This window comes from Carcharhinus amblyrhynchos, chromosome 9 (genome assembly GCF_965287045.1).
Source record: "Carcharhinus amblyrhynchos chromosome 9, sCarAmb.v2.hapA, whole genome shotgun sequence".
NCBI lineage: Eukaryota > Metazoa > Chordata > Chondrichthyes > Carcharhiniformes > Carcharhinidae > Carcharhinus > Carcharhinus amblyrhynchos.
This window is the reverse complement of record NC_137332.1, coordinates 58614501-58629959: the sequence shown is the minus strand read 5'-3', so window position 1 is coordinate 58629959 and position 15459 is coordinate 58614501. Positions and strand designations below refer to the sequence as shown.

Here is a 15459-nt window from a genome sequence, read left to right as displayed (position 1 = left end):
CGCTCCAACCACCCGCTTGCTCCGACCCTCCCTCTACTCCAAACCACCCTCTTGCTTGACCCCCCGTTGCAACCCTCCACTGCGCTCCAATCCCGCCTCTGCTCTGACCCCACCCTCAGCTCCGAAAGCCCCCCTCCACTCCAAACGCCCTTCCACTCTGACAAACCCCCATGCGCCCTATGGTCTGGGACATCCTCAGCTCCTCCACCCCTCATCTGATCCAGGACAAGCCAACCTCTGATCCAATCTTGCTCTCCGGTAATCCACCCCCCATCCTTTCCTGGTCTTGAATGATCTCAACTTCATTCCTATCATTTACATTGTGCAGTGTCCTGCAGCGTGGGCCCAGACTCTGTGGCTGTTTCTAAAATATGAAGACATAATGTGAGCACTCTGTTGCTAAGTGAGTAAACCAAATAACTTTATCTGAGGAGCTGAAAGAAAGGGAGTAGATTTATTAAATTCATTCATGGTCTGTGGGTATTAATGGCTGGTCCAGCACTTGTTACTCATCCCTAATTGCCCTTGAACTAGATGGCTTGCTAGGCCATTTCAGAAGTTTGATTTAAGAGTCAACCACATTGCTGTGAATCTGAAGTCAATATAGGCCAGACGAGATAATGATGGTAGATTTCCTCCACTAAAGGACATTATTAAATCAGATGGGGTTTTTATGTCAATGATTTCATGGTCATCATTAGATGTTTTTTTTTGGTATTGAATTGGATTCAAACCTGTTTTTCCAGAGCATTACCCTGGGACTCTGGCTACCAGTCCAGTAAAAAGTCTGACAACAGCAGGTTTCAGTCCACTAGGTTTTAGGACTAAAACCTGGTGTTGTCAGACTTTTTACTGTGTTTACGCCAGTCCAACGCTGGCATACCCACATCATGACTACCAGTCCAGTGACAGTACCACTATGCCACCCTCTCCCCTCGAGAATTATCCAATGGATAACTCCATTTTATTCAGTTTGTTGAATGCAAACCAACTGTTCCTTGATCAATTAATGAGATCTTGGAGTCTGCTGGTCTGCCTTGTTTCAGGACACCATGACTGATGTTACTCATCTTTTGATGTGCCTGTGGAGCTCACATTTCTAACTAATGAGCTTAATTGAGAGATCTGTTTGACCAGCTCCTGAAAAAGTTGAAACTAAACTAACAGTGAAAAGACTGAATGTGAACACTCTTATCAGACAGCAGATATGATCTGCCCCCAACTCACTTTCAATACTGCTGCCTGTTGCCACAGAAGAGATTTCACAATGTGATGTTGTGATAATGGACAAGCCACAGAAGTTAAATAGATAGCTTCTTACTAAACTCAGAGTTTATTATTGTACAATTTGTCAAAATGTAGATCTTGATATGAGCAATGTACATTTGATAAGCTTGTTCACAATTATTGCTCATCTCTAAACTTCCTCACTATTGATGCCATATCTCTCCATTTAAAGCAATTTTTGCAGTAGGTTGCAGTTAGCTATCTTTCTGCTGTAATTTAAATCTGCTTTTTGACATTTTCAGCGTCACCATTAATAACCTTGAAAGACATTGGCCGGAATGTTATCACCCTGCCCGCCTTGGGAATTGGAGCAGATGGGGGAGTGGGGGGGCGGGGGGGGGTGGGGGGAGAGAGGTGGTGGTGACCATGGAAAGGTCCGCTGACCTTGAATGGAATTTTACGATTTTGGGATGAGCGAAGCCATAAAATCCAGCCCATTGCATCCAATATACATACATGCCATTCCTCAAATGTTTTTAGAAAATCATACTTCCTGTCATTGTTTTGATGATAGCCATACACTTGGCTTTTCAAAAGGCCTTTGATAAAGTCCCCACATGGTCAGTTCGTGACACAAGTTAGGGCATATGGAATCAGGTGATGAATAGCTGACTGGATGGCAAATTGATTAAAAAAATAGAAGATGGAGTCGGGGTACAGGGTAGATATTCAGGTTGGAGAATGGTAGAAAGTTTCTCAACTACCTACCCTGAGACCACTGTTACTCATTAATTATATTAATGATTTGGACTTAGAAATTTGTCAATGATATCAAAGTGGGGGTTATAGGTGGAGCTAACACCAAGAAAGAATACAAGAAAACATTTAAAAACTTGCAAACTTGTCAGTTAAGTGGCAAATATGGATAAAAGTATCATGATGCTCTGGTAGGAAAAATAAAATCACCTACCCCTTAGAAAATATAAAACTATATATAGTAAAAGATAAAGAAATCTAGGGATACAGTTGAACAAATCATGAAAAACAGCATTCAAAGTCAGCAAAACAATTAAAAAGAATTAACAAAGCATTGAGATTTATTTCTAGGGGTATAGAATTCAAAAATAATGAAATTCTACTAAATTTGCAAAAGATCGTGGTCAGGCTGCACTTAGTAAGAAGTTTCACAGCACAAGGTTAAAGTCCAAACAGGTTTATTTAGAATCATGAGCTGTCGGAGCGCTGCTCCTTTATCAGGTGCCAGGGATCCAGGACCAGGGACCCGCTTCTCCTTCATCACTCACCTGATGAAGGAGCAGTGCTCCGAAAGCTCATGATTCCAAATAAACCTGTCAGACTTTAACCTGGTGCTGTGAGACTTCTTACTGTGCCCACCCCAACATCTCCACATCAAGGCTGTACTTAGAGTACAGTATGCAATTCTGGGGTCTGTTTTTTGTTTTGTGGGCTCAGGAAAACCCAGCCTTATTCACTTTTGCACCTTGTAAAATGTGTGACATTGCCCAGGATTGTGGCTGGGTTCACATTTTGCAAGCCATGATGGAGTGTGTGAGATGTATGGGAGCAAAGGCAGAACAATTAGAAGAGATGTTGTGTCTTTTCAACATAGCACTCAGCTCCCAATCTTGTTTAAAGGCCCCGTAAACTTCCCTCAGTTTCCCACCCACCCCTTACCCCCTCAGATCATCAATCCACCTCCATGCTCCCACTTCCACCAACAAACCATCCCATGCTCCTTGTGTCTCCTCCATGCCCCCTGTATCCTCCATAGCTGTTCACCTAGTATCTGTTATGTACAGTCCTCAGAAGTCATGCCATAACACTGGAAAATATTTTAAAATCTTTGGGAAAAAAATTAAAGTTTTAAGTTTGTTTATTAGATGTTTACATGTAGGTTTACAGTAGCACTGCAATGAAGTTACTGTGAAAGTCCCCTAGTCATCGCTGAGGGTACACTGAGGGAGAATTTTTAACATGGCTAATGCACCTAACCAGCAAATCTTTCAGACTGTGGGAGGAAACTGGAGCACCTGGAGGAAACCCATGCAGATATGGAAAGAATGTGCAAACTCCACACAGACAGTGACCCAAGCCAGGATTTGAACCCAGGTCCCTGGCACTATGAGGCTGCAGCGTGAACCACTGTGCCACAGTGCTGCCCATAAACCCCTAATAAGTTACCAAAACCTTCAACTCACAAACACTATAACCAATACTAGAAAACAAGCTACTCTACTGCAAAAGTATATAATCGTACCCATTAGTTTTTAAACAAACAAGAAACCACATCAAAGGCATTTAAAATTATTACACCACTTGAAAATTTCTATTATTCTTGGATTAATAGATCACCTGCTGAGCTGAAGGTATTATCTATTTTTGAAACCAAGCCAAGCATTTTTAGTGGTTACAGATGTCATAATAAAAACTTCCAGCTACATTATGTGAAACTGACAGACCAGAATGGTTTCTATTTCAAAGCAGAATGCCTGTCAATCAATGGACGGGAGCAGGGGCACATTTTTATTTCAGGGTTTCTTTAACAGCTGGTAGTCAATTTAAATCACGGCACAAAACATGATAACAGTGGTTGACAGGGCATTAGTTTAGCATTTTTAATGCATTTGGAAAAGTATTGTAATGCATGATAACAATTACACAATGCCGGTCAATGTAAGGATCAACTTGCCTGTTCAGGACAGATCTCTATGATCAATCTTTGCATTAAAAACACAATCCACGTTACATTAAGCATACAATAGTGACATTTGATGGTGCCAAAACATTTACCTTTCAGAAACAGTTACCTTACCAGTCGGTTTCTTCCATCGATCACAAATTCTCCCAGAAGGTGTGTTATTTTTTGGGCTTACTCACCAGCACAGAAAAATATTGTGTGGGAGGAAATATGATTTCCTTGTGGTTCTCACAACGGGGATTCTGAGGTATGTGTCTATTCTGGAGTTCAGACAAATAAGGGGGATCTCATAGAGACTTACAAAATTCTAACAGGACTAGTCTGGGTAGATGCAGGGAGGATGTTCCCGATGGTGGGAGAATCCAGAGCCAAGGATCATAGCCTGAGGGTTCAGGGTAGAACATTTAGGACAGACATGAGGAGGCATTTCTTCATCCAAAGAATGGTGAGCCTGCGGAATTCATTACCACAAAAAGTAGTTGATGCCAAAACATTGAATGGATTCAAAAGGTGGCTAAATATAGCATTTGGGGTGAATGGATCAAAGGTTATGGGGAGAAAGTGGGATTAGGCTATTGAGTTGGATGATCAGCCATGATCGTGATGAATGGCGGACTAGGCTCAAAGGGCCAAGTGGCCTCCTCCTGCTCCTATCTTCTATGTTTCTATGTTCTGTACCCAAGGCTTTCCCAACTTTGCAAGAGGTGACTTAGAAATGGTCTTGGCTTGGGAAGGCACAGGGAGATAGATTCTCCATCAAAGAAAAACTAAGTTCAGGGCTTTGTGATCCAATTCACACTTTGGGAATTGAAAATCCAGTCCTTGGCCTCAGTGTGACAATCAGGACACAGAGGCACTGGATGAAGTGGGGAAAATATTTACAAGAATGATACCAGAACTGAGAGGTTGCAGTCGTCTGGAAAGATTAAACAGGATGTGGAGATGCCGGTGTTGGACTGGGATAAAACAGAAAAAAATCTCACAACACCAGGTTTATTTGTGGCAAAAGCTATAAGGTTTCAGGACAGCCTGTCCCTTTGTCAAGTGACTGGGACAGGCTGTCCCCAAAGCTTGCAGCTTTTGCTACAAATAAACCTGACTGGACTTTAAATTGGTGTTGTAAGATTAAACAGGTCAGAGTTTAGGAAAAAGGAGAGTCAGAGGAGATCTAGTGAGACCTTTACAATTGTCAATAAATTGGAGAAGTTAGAGGTGGGACGAATGATTCCACATGTAGGAGAATCCAAAATTAGACGTGTTAAACACTAGGTAATCCTCAGGGAATAAGGAGAAATTTCTTTAATCAGTGAGTGATTGGAATGTCAGGCAAATAGCTTTAATGCTTTCAAAATGAAGCCAAACCAGTGCATAAAAAAGATGTGCTGAAAGGCAGAGATGAGGTGGATGGAATTTGAGGAGAGTATAACACCAGTACAGAGTAGTTGGGCTGAATGGCCTGTTTCTGTGCTGTACAATCTGCACAGCTCTATATAGTTGCTTCTTTGATAATATTTATTATTTCATTGCAGCCAATCAACTGTCACTTCTCTGTGCTCCTGAAGGGACAGGGCGCCATTGGACCGTGATTGGAGGGAAGTGTTTGTTTTCTAAGCCACTAGATGGAGATCAAAAACTTGAGTTAGAGATTGAAAAATATCTTATCGTTGCCTACTTCTGTAGACTAGTATTCCAATGCATCGTAATATCCTTCCCTCTGTATCGACCACCAAAAAATAACTTAACCAATCATTCATTCCATTTGCTGTTTGTAAGACATTATTCAATATAAATTGACTGTTTGCTTGCCTACATAGCAAATGTATGCTTTTTGGTATCGAAAGCAATTCATGAATGTTGGAATGTTCTGAAGCCACAATGTTGTCAATAAATGAGGACTCTTTCTCTCCTTCCAATGCCATGCAATAAAGTACATCCCAATTTGCAGCTTATTCCTTTGTTATTCTTGGTATTTTTATTGTTGGACATTATGGCTGGAGTTTTACTGGCCCGCCTGCATGGAAATTGGAATGGACGAGGAGCAGAGCATGGGAAGGTGTGTTGACCTCAGGCAGAATTTTATGGTTTCCGTTCGAACAAAGCCACAAAATCCTGCCTATTTGTTATCAGTGGTTTGGCTGTATCAGTAACTAAAAGTGTCAGTGAACTTATTGGTCACTGACAATGTTTATCTGGGATACAATGCAAATTCTTAACAAAAGGGTATTACAGTATGAATGAGAATGGGCCTTGGTTAATCCTTTTCCATTCATAAATCATGTTATTGACCCTGCCTCAGTCATCATGAGAAACCGTTATACAAAAATACCCTCATCTTCCAAAGTACAAATTTGGAATATTGATTGATCACCAGAATTCAACAATTCCCCTTCACCAATACTGCACTCAATATGGAGGCCAGTTACAAATCACACATCTAACCAGATATTTATCGTTTTAAAAAGTGTTCATCATTTCAGTCTCTACTGCATTTGCAGGGAGCTTTCTCACCTGTATTCCGTATACACCGATGCCTGTCTGGCCAAGTTCCCCTCCAACTTGATTTTCAAGTTTGCTGATGACACCACTCTTGTGGGTTGGATCTCAAACAATGACAAGACAGAGTTCAGAAAAGAGATAGAGAATCTGGTGAATTGGTGCGACAATAATAATCTCCCCCCTCAAAGTCAACAAAATGAAGGAGATAGTCATCGAAGGACATGCCCTGTCTACGTCAATGGGAACAAAGTGGAAACGCTTGAGAGCTTCAAGTTTCTAAATGTTTAGATCACCAACAACCTGTCCAGGTCCTTCCAAGCCAATGCTATAGTTAAGAAAGCCCATCAATGCCTCTACTTTCTCAGAAGGCTAAGGAAATTTGGCATGTCTGCTATAGTTCTCACCAACTTTTACAGATGCACCATAGAAAGTGTTTTTTCTGGTTGTATCATAGCTTGGTATGCTCCTGCTCTGTCCAAGACCACAAAAAACTACAAAATGTCGTGAACGAAGCCCAATCCATCATGCAAACCAGCCTCCCATCCATTGACTCTGTCTGTACTTCCCGTTACCTCAGAAAAACAATCAGTTTAACCAAGGACTCCATGCGCCCAGACATACTGTCTTCCACCTTCTTCCATTGGGAGCAAGATACAAAAATCTGAGGATATGTACCAAACAACTCAAGAACAGCTTCTTCCCTGCTGCCATCAGACTTTTGAATAGACCTATCTCATAATGAGCTGATCTTTCTCTACACCTTAACTATGACTGTAACACTACATCCTGCATTCTCTCTTTTCCTTCCCTATGTATGGTATGCTTTGTCTCTATAGCGGGCAAGAAACAATACTTTTCACTGTACACTAATACATGTGACAAATATAAATCAAATCAAATCAAATTACGGCCCACATTGCACAGGTGACACTCACATGAAGCTTGAACAGAGACACCTGGCTCTGTCTATCTTTGGGTTCTTGATCTCCATTAACCTTTTCCACAAATTTGCGATGTATATGCAGTTAGAAGATAGAAGAGAGAATAGCAAATCAGATTCTAACTTGCTACATGAAGGAATTCTCTCCAAAATTGGCCATAACAGTGTTATGTTAGGATGAGGTGTCTGCGTTTATTCCTCTCACACACTGAATGATATTGAGATTATGAAGGAAATCCAGAGTGAGGCAAACAGATGATTCCTAACGTTTGAGCTCCCAACTATGAAGGTTTGTTCATTGTGTAGTATAGACTTCGCATTGAATGTCTGACTGTTTTAAAACAAGGAGGTGAACAGATTACCAAAAGAAAAAATGCTGAAAAATCTCAGCAAGTTGGCAGCATCTGTGAGGAAAGAAAAGATCTGATGTTTCGAGTTCAGGCAACTCTTTGTTCTCTTCCAGGTGAATAGAGAATGTCTGGATGGTGTCACAATGATGGGAAATTTTGACTGAGTGATCAACTGATGATTTCGCCAGCTAACCAAATACATACTGAACTGTTTAAAAGTGACTTTTTTTTTAAAAAGAGGTCAAGAAATGACACTGACAAAAATAACACTGCCACAAGTTATTTGATGCCTGGAATTGTAAGTTGATCTTTTCTGGAAAGCTTCTATATGGATTGCACTTCTGACGTGTTGCTCACAGAAATCTACACCAGGGGGTATCAAGGACAATTTCAGAAAGGTCTATTGAAAGGAATGGACATGTTATTTGCATTTTTACGAGTTTACCCCTTCAGCAGAGACTGAGGGTCCATCAAGACAATGGGGAACCACTAGTCAACCAAGCAATCCATACTCACTCAAACCTCTTATGGAGGATGAACGAACACCATCCCCTGTTGCTTTCTATAATCCTTAAATGTGTTAAAAGTTTCTGAGATGCAACATCAAAATGTGATTACTTGTGTTACAACAATGAGTGCCGCAGACACTGTAATCAAATTCCTTTGGAATATGCAGACAGAACAGGGTTTGCCAAGCAGAAGCAGAGGAGTTCAGGGAAATTGCTAATGGAGATATAGAGAATCCTACTCTCTCACTTCAGTTAAGCAGAGCCCTAACTCTTAACAGTCTAAAAATCATTCACAGAGATAGTGCATTTCTATAAATTAGAGCCTCAGGAGAAACTCTGAGATTTCTAGAGAAGATAGCTTATGGATTAAAAAGAAAAATCATTACCAACAAGTGCGACCATATGGACATCACTTTTAAAGCAACCAAATAACTTAAATTGGCTGCAATGTTCAATAATCTATGCTTCAAAGACAAGCAAAGGACTTCTAATCTCATGTTTTTTAACTTCTATTTAGACTCTAACTTTTCTTACTTCTGATTCCTGTATGTGGCATCATGTCTTATTATGTTTTCTCAGTGCCAGTGGCTAACAAACTTGCTCTTTCTTGAACTCAAGGAAACCTCATTGATTGGCTCCCTACTGTTCATGACATAGATAGTAAAAATATACATTTGGATTTGGAAAAGACATTCACAAGGAAAAGAAATGTAAAAACCTTTGTTATGAGAAACCAAGGAGGCTGAATAAAGGGGAGCCACTTCATTCCTCCTCACTTGGTTGTAACAATGACATCAGGTACAGATATGGGAGAACTGGAGGACATCAGCATAAAATAGAAAAACAAAAGAGTTAGGTTAGATGCCAGTTGTATTGCCATTTAGAAATAATCACTGAAACTTTCAGTAAGTGTAAGTTAGCAGTTAGCCGTTGAAAGGGAACTGAATGTTTCTGGAGAGTCAAAGACAGCTAAGGGGTGAGGAGTAGCTGCAATTGTTGATGGATTACTACAGTATTCTGGAGCGAGCTGCATTATCTTGGAGATTCAAGAGGAATTACCCCAGACTGTTTCTCTTATTGTGTCTCCTAGAGCATTTCAAGAGTGGGAAAGTAAGTATATAAGGTGGGTGTAGTTTGTAAAGTGTTGGGTTTGATTTACCAGTTGGTCTATTATTATCCATATTTGTATGTTCTATTGGGTGATGGGTTTAACTGGGTGATGTCTTTTTTGAAAGGTGTAAAATATATAAGACTGACAAGTCTTTAGCATGACTTTGAAAACACAATGGAAGGTGTGCGTCTCCCAACCAGATAACTTCTGATTTGATTTATTATTGTCACATGTACTAGTATACAGTGAAAAGTATTGTTTCTTCTGTGCTATACAGACAAAGCATACCATACATAGAGAAGGAATGATGAGAGTGCAGTATGTAGTGTTACAATCACAGCTAGGGGATGGAGAAAGATCAATTAATACAAGGTAGGTCCATTCAAAAATCTGATGGCAGCAGGGAAAAGCTATTCTTGAGTCAGTTGTATGTGTCCTCAGACATTTGCATCTTCTTCCCGACAGAAGAAGGTGGAAGAGAGAATGTCCAGGCTGCTTGGGTCCTTTATTATGCTGGCTGCTTTTCCAACACGGCGTCAATGGAGGGGAGGCTGGTTTTAGTGATGGACTGGGCTTCGTTCACAATCCTTTGTAGTTTCTTGCACTCTCGGAGGAGCAGGATGTGATACAACCAAAAAGAGTGCTTTCTAAGGTGCATCTGTAAAAGTTGGTGGAAGTCATAGTGGACATGCCAAATTTCCTTTGTCTCCTGAGAAAGTAGGGACGTTGGTGGCCTTTCTTAACTATAGTGTCGTCATGGAGGGACTAGGATGGATCTGGATACCTAGAAACACAAAGCTCACAACATTTCCATTTTGACCCCACTGATGTAGACAGAGGCATGTCCTCCATTACGCTTCCTGAAATTGATGACTATCTCTTTCGTTTTGTTAACATTGAGGGAGAGATTATTGTCACTGCACCAGTTCACCAGATTCTCCATCACTTTCCTGTGCTCTGACTTGTCATTGTGGGCCTTGTGGATCTTTGAATTTTTGAATGATCCACATTGCTTTTGCCAGTTGTTGTGATTTCAGGCAAATGATGTGTTTCCTCATTTTAACTGACCGCCAAGTGGTTATTCTTTCATACTCTCAATGTACATTCAGTCCCAGCTGAAACAGCACCTCTCACTGCTTTTTTGCCAATTTTCTTTCTTGATGTTGATCTAGCAAATGCTGATTGGATGTTAGTAACAAGACAATTACTCTCAGTTCCCTGACCTAGGAGAGAAATAAAAGTCAGGCAGAGATTGATAAATAGTGACTCTCGCTCAAAACATTAATTTCTGTGGATGGCTTGCATAGGGGATGTCAGACTCAGTTGTGATGCCCCTCCTGGTCAAATAATCTGGCACCTGCACAAACACATCAAGAGTGGCCAGTTGAAATATGGGGCCAGAATATTATACATCCTCATAGACCTAGACCACCTTAAAGAAAAAAACAATAAACTGGAATAAAACAGAAGCATTTTCTTAAACTGCTGATTCAGAGGAATGTCTAAATATTAACTATTTGGGAACGTACCTGATTCACTGTCCTTTCTATGAGAGCCTTCTTCTGCTGGGTGAAGTGTAGAATCGGGTGAGGGCAATGGTTGAAGAGAGTTCATCAATTGACTACTGAAAGATCTAATACTTGAACAAAGTTTCTGAAAGTTCAGTGCCAACTCAGGATAATTCTGCTCCAAAAAAGATTGCTGTTTGCATAGAAGGGCCTCAATTTTTTTAATACACTGCTCTGCTTCAGGGTTTGTTGAAATTAATCGGGATTCAGGTTGTGGGATGGTATCTAAAGTCGGATCTGGGGAATCTGAAATTCGGCAATCTACTTCCTTTTCACATTCAGCGTACTGGCTATTTGTAATACTTGAACATTCTTTTTCATCTCCTATTTCAGCACTCCTGCTGTCAGTAGACCTGGTTTGATTGCTCCTTAGATTGTCAGAGCTATTCTTGACATTGTCACCTTTTACACCAATGTTTTTTACTACTTCGTTCACTCTGTTAGACACACCAGTTACATGAGCAATACGATGCAGTGATAATACAGGCTCAGTCTCAACAGCTTTGTTGCACATTCTGACTGTCGAATCTGTTGCTTTGTCGATTGTTTCAACTGTTGCCATGATTGCTGCATCATTGACAGTGATACGATCTGTATTGACCCCAAAACTTTGTGTCTCTTTTAATGTTGTGACCGTTACATTGACGGTGCAATCTCCACAAGCGACTGACCGAGTGGATGGTTGGGCATCAATTTCACGTATGCACATTTCCTTTAGGTCACTTAATTCTGTTTTAGTGGTTTCTTCATTGGTTGGCCGATTACTTGTAATACATATCTCAGATTGGTCTTGTTCATGTTTCTTTTCCAAGCGCAAAGACTGGTCACCATGTAGTGTCTTTGGGTTAGGGTTAACCTTGCTAGCATCAAGCATGCCACCTGGCTGTTCAAACCTATTCCCTTGAGTTCCACCTTCAAGTTGCTGCTCCAACGTGGACACTGTGGTTCTTAGTTCTTTAATGGCAAGTCCATTTGTGCTGGGGTGTGCCTCAAGTACCAAACTCAATTTCTCTTCGACAACTTGAACACCCACATCCCTAATTTTGTGTTCACTATCCCCTACAGCATGAGAACTTTCAAGTAATTCTTTGTGGGGAATAGGATCAAAGTTCTTGTTTTCACTAACTAAAGAATTTGAGGCAAGATCATTTTGACAATTGAGACCTGTCATTTCTTCATGTTTAAACTTGTCATTTGACAGAAACATTTCAGAGGATAGACTTTTGCTTGAAAATGGCACTTGCCTTTCAAAGCCAATTGATGAATCGCTTTGACTTTCTTTATTGACACACTGAGTTTTATACATGTTGACATTGTTTTTCCCCTGCAGTGCATAGCTTGCTTTCTGCACAGTGCTCTGTTGATTTTTTATTTGAATACTGAGCTTTTCATTTTCTTCCTGCAACACAAATATTTGCTTTTTAAGCTCAGAAATGGTTTTAACTTGCTCTCCTATCTCTTTGGTTTTGTTTTGAGCAATCCTAATTTGTTGCTGTATCTGAGAGAGCTGGGTTGGTGTCAGATTTGAATGCTGAGTTGTTGCGGAGGTACTAGAGTTGTCCTGGGCAAGTGGATCACCTGACGTCCTGAAGAGATCATTTTCCAAGTACTTTAATTTCTGCTGGAATGAGGAAGGAGACTGATGTTGTTCCTCTAAACTCAGTGCCTTGAAATTAATTGGCATGCTGGCTGCCCTGAGGAAAGGAGGTTTCACCCAGCTTGGCACAAATTTCCCATTCTCCTTCAACCTTTCCTTGGTATTAGGTAAAGTTTTTTCAGACCTACAATCATGCACATTGCGTTGTGATATAATTGGGTCCACGCGACCTGGAGAACCTATGAATAATTCTTGAAGATGGGTCACTTTGCATCCATTGGTAGGTGCCATTCCCTTATCCCCATGGCTTCTGCAGGAATGAGGTTCAGCTGAGGGGTATCGAGTTTCGGGAATGCTGAAATTTCTTGGCAATGTGCTGCATTTCAGCTGTTTAGATTTCTTGTGTATTTTAATCTTCCTGATGGTATTTCCTTTCTCTATGTCATCCACATACTTCAGAAAGTCCAGGTCCAGATGGAAACCATAAGGGGTTTCTACAGAATATGGAGATTCCTTCTTTCCGTCTGCATTGAGGCACATGCCAGACAACTTGATGTTGGCTTCAAAAAATTAAAGAAGAAACTATTAAATAGCAAGATTTGCAGCTCATAAGGCATAGATGAAAACCCAGCTCATTTGTTATAACATGCCTAACAAAATATTTTTAAAATCGCTAAATATTTTTAAGACGCGGGTTGATGGGTTTTTGACAAGCGAGGGGATTAAGGGTTATGGGGAGAGGGCGGGAATGTGGAACTGAGCCACAACAGATCAGCCATGATCGTATTGAATGGCGGGGCAGGCTCGAAGGGCTAGATGGCCTACTCCTGCTCCTATTTCTTATGTTCTTATGTTCTTAAAAGCTTTGGATAAGATACCAGCTTATAATTACATTCAACATATATCATCCTTTATAACTTTCCAAATGTTTGCTGGTTTTAGTAGTCCAATGAAATAAATCACACAAATTAATTGATTCATTGATAAATGATTTCAATAAAACATTGTACAATAAATATTCCTACCTGGATGATGTGTAGATTGAAGAACTTGTGACATTCCTTCCCCTTTATTAGCAAAATAAACCACAACGAAGAAGTGAATCAAATTGAGTGAGCTGTAAACAAAAGTTAAAAAAGAAAATTAAATTCTTTCAGGTGTTCAAAGTAAACAAATATTGTTCAATATTTTGTGCTGCATCACGAACAAATTCACTTTACTGATTCACTGTAATTTGCTGATGAAGTACTATCCTATGCTCAGAAACTGAATGAGGTATAAAGTCCAGTAGGAGATAAGGAGATATTAAAACATGTTCTGCAAAGCATGGCATGAGATTCCTTCCTTGTGCTCTGCCTGAAGGCAGGTTCTTGACACATTGTCTGCTGCTGTGTCATCCTGAATCATCTGCGAGGATTTCTGTCAGGTGCTCTGGTTTCCTCCCACAGTTCAAAGATGTGCAGGTTAGGTGGATTGGCCATGCTGAATTGCCCCATAGTGTCAGGGTAACTAGCAGGGTAAATACATGGAGTTACGTGGACGGGGCCTGGGTGGGATTGTTGTTGATGCAGGTATGATGGGCCAAATGACCTCCTCCTGATTTTCTTGGCAGTTATTGTTAGGGGAAGTTTGCCATTGCCTTCCACCCTCAGTGTCAGGGTGAATCAACCTCAGCTGAAACAGGAATCAAAGTCCATACTGTGGCCACTAACCTAAGCCACATACTCACCGTCTAGCCAACTGAGCTAATTGAGATTCCATTTAACATACACAAGTGCCAGACCATCCACAGTCAACAAAGTGATGACACAAATAGTGCACTGACAGAATAGACAAGGGTTACTCTCACATTTGAGCAAAACACAACTTATTTTTACTGGAGATAGTGCTGATTCAGCCCAGATTATAGTGCTTTAGTCATGACCTGCATTTAAATCTCTCCATTCTTCACAGTGAAACTGGGCATTGAAGGGTGATTTTATCCATCTCCAATTGTTTATCCTGTGGCTGAGTTTGCATTCCAGACTAACATCCCTATTTCACCAATATTTATGAATGTGGTTAGTGCTGGCTGAACATCAGATGACCAGTTGATATGGCAGTCACAATAATAAAAGATATATAAATGGAGGTGATCTAAATATGGGTTTTGAAGATTTCAAGTGATAGGTCTCTGATTATTTCTTTTGGCTGCTTGGTCCACAGTGGAGTTGTTCTTGTAAGAAAGATTGCTGATACATTAGCTTGGAAACAAATAGTCTTTGTAGTTTGTGGGATTGCATTGTCAGCTCAATTGGGTTGGTGGAGAATGGATTGCAGCCGACAAGTAGGCCGTAGAGAGAAAAAAATACAAGAGAGAGGGCTTAGTCCATGATGGTGGATTCTTATAGAACTATATTAATTCATTACAAGGTGATCTTTTGGATTTGTAAAAATAGCAGCATCACTGGGAGATGGCATTCAAAATGAAAATAAACTGCACCATATGAACTAGCAACAAAAACAACCCACCAAAAGATAGCCTTAGTTCTGTAATCAAGTTCTCCAACAGATAGATGCACAACCATACATGGGGATTCATCTTAAAACTAATATTCAATGGGGTTTCCACATTCAGCAGACAGCATGCAAAACAAAGTTCTCGGATTTCTGAGGAGTAATCTTTGACATTGGGCAGCACAGTGGCACAGGGGCAACATGGTGGCCCAATGGTTAGTGCTGCTGTCTCACAGTGCCAGGAATCCGGGTTCGATTCTGGTCTCAGGTGACTGTATGGGGTTTACACACTCTCCTCCAGGTGCTCTGGTTTCCTCCCTTAGTCTAAAGATGTGCAGCTTAGGTTGAATGGTCATGCTAAATTGCCCCTTGGTGTCAGGGCGACTAGCCAGAGTAAAAGTGTGGGGTTATGGGGATCAGACCTGGGTGGGATTGTGGTCAGAGTA

At 40.7% G+C, this 15459-nt stretch overlaps 1 protein-coding gene across 3 annotated transcripts in view; it reads right to left on the bottom strand.

The window, feature by feature from the left end:
* Positions 1-15459, bottom strand: part of LOC145347846 (KN motif and ankyrin repeat domain-containing protein 4-like) — a 97260-nt gene that overhangs the window by 18543 nt on the left and 63258 nt on the right. For 2 of the 3 annotated variants that reach the window (XM_080195756.1, XM_080195755.1), the window contains exons 2-3: positions 13543-13634; positions 10882-13077 (exon numbers count right to left, since the gene is read on the bottom strand). In XM_080195756.1, coding sequence (XP_080051882.1) covers positions 10882-13077; positions 13543-13576 — 2230 coding nt within the window. In that variant the 5' untranslated portion in view covers positions 13577-13634. Of the gene's footprint in view, positions 1-10881; positions 13078-13542; positions 13635-13737; positions 13769-15459 lie in introns of those variants that run through there. The other variant, XM_080195757.1, reaches the window with a different exon arrangement.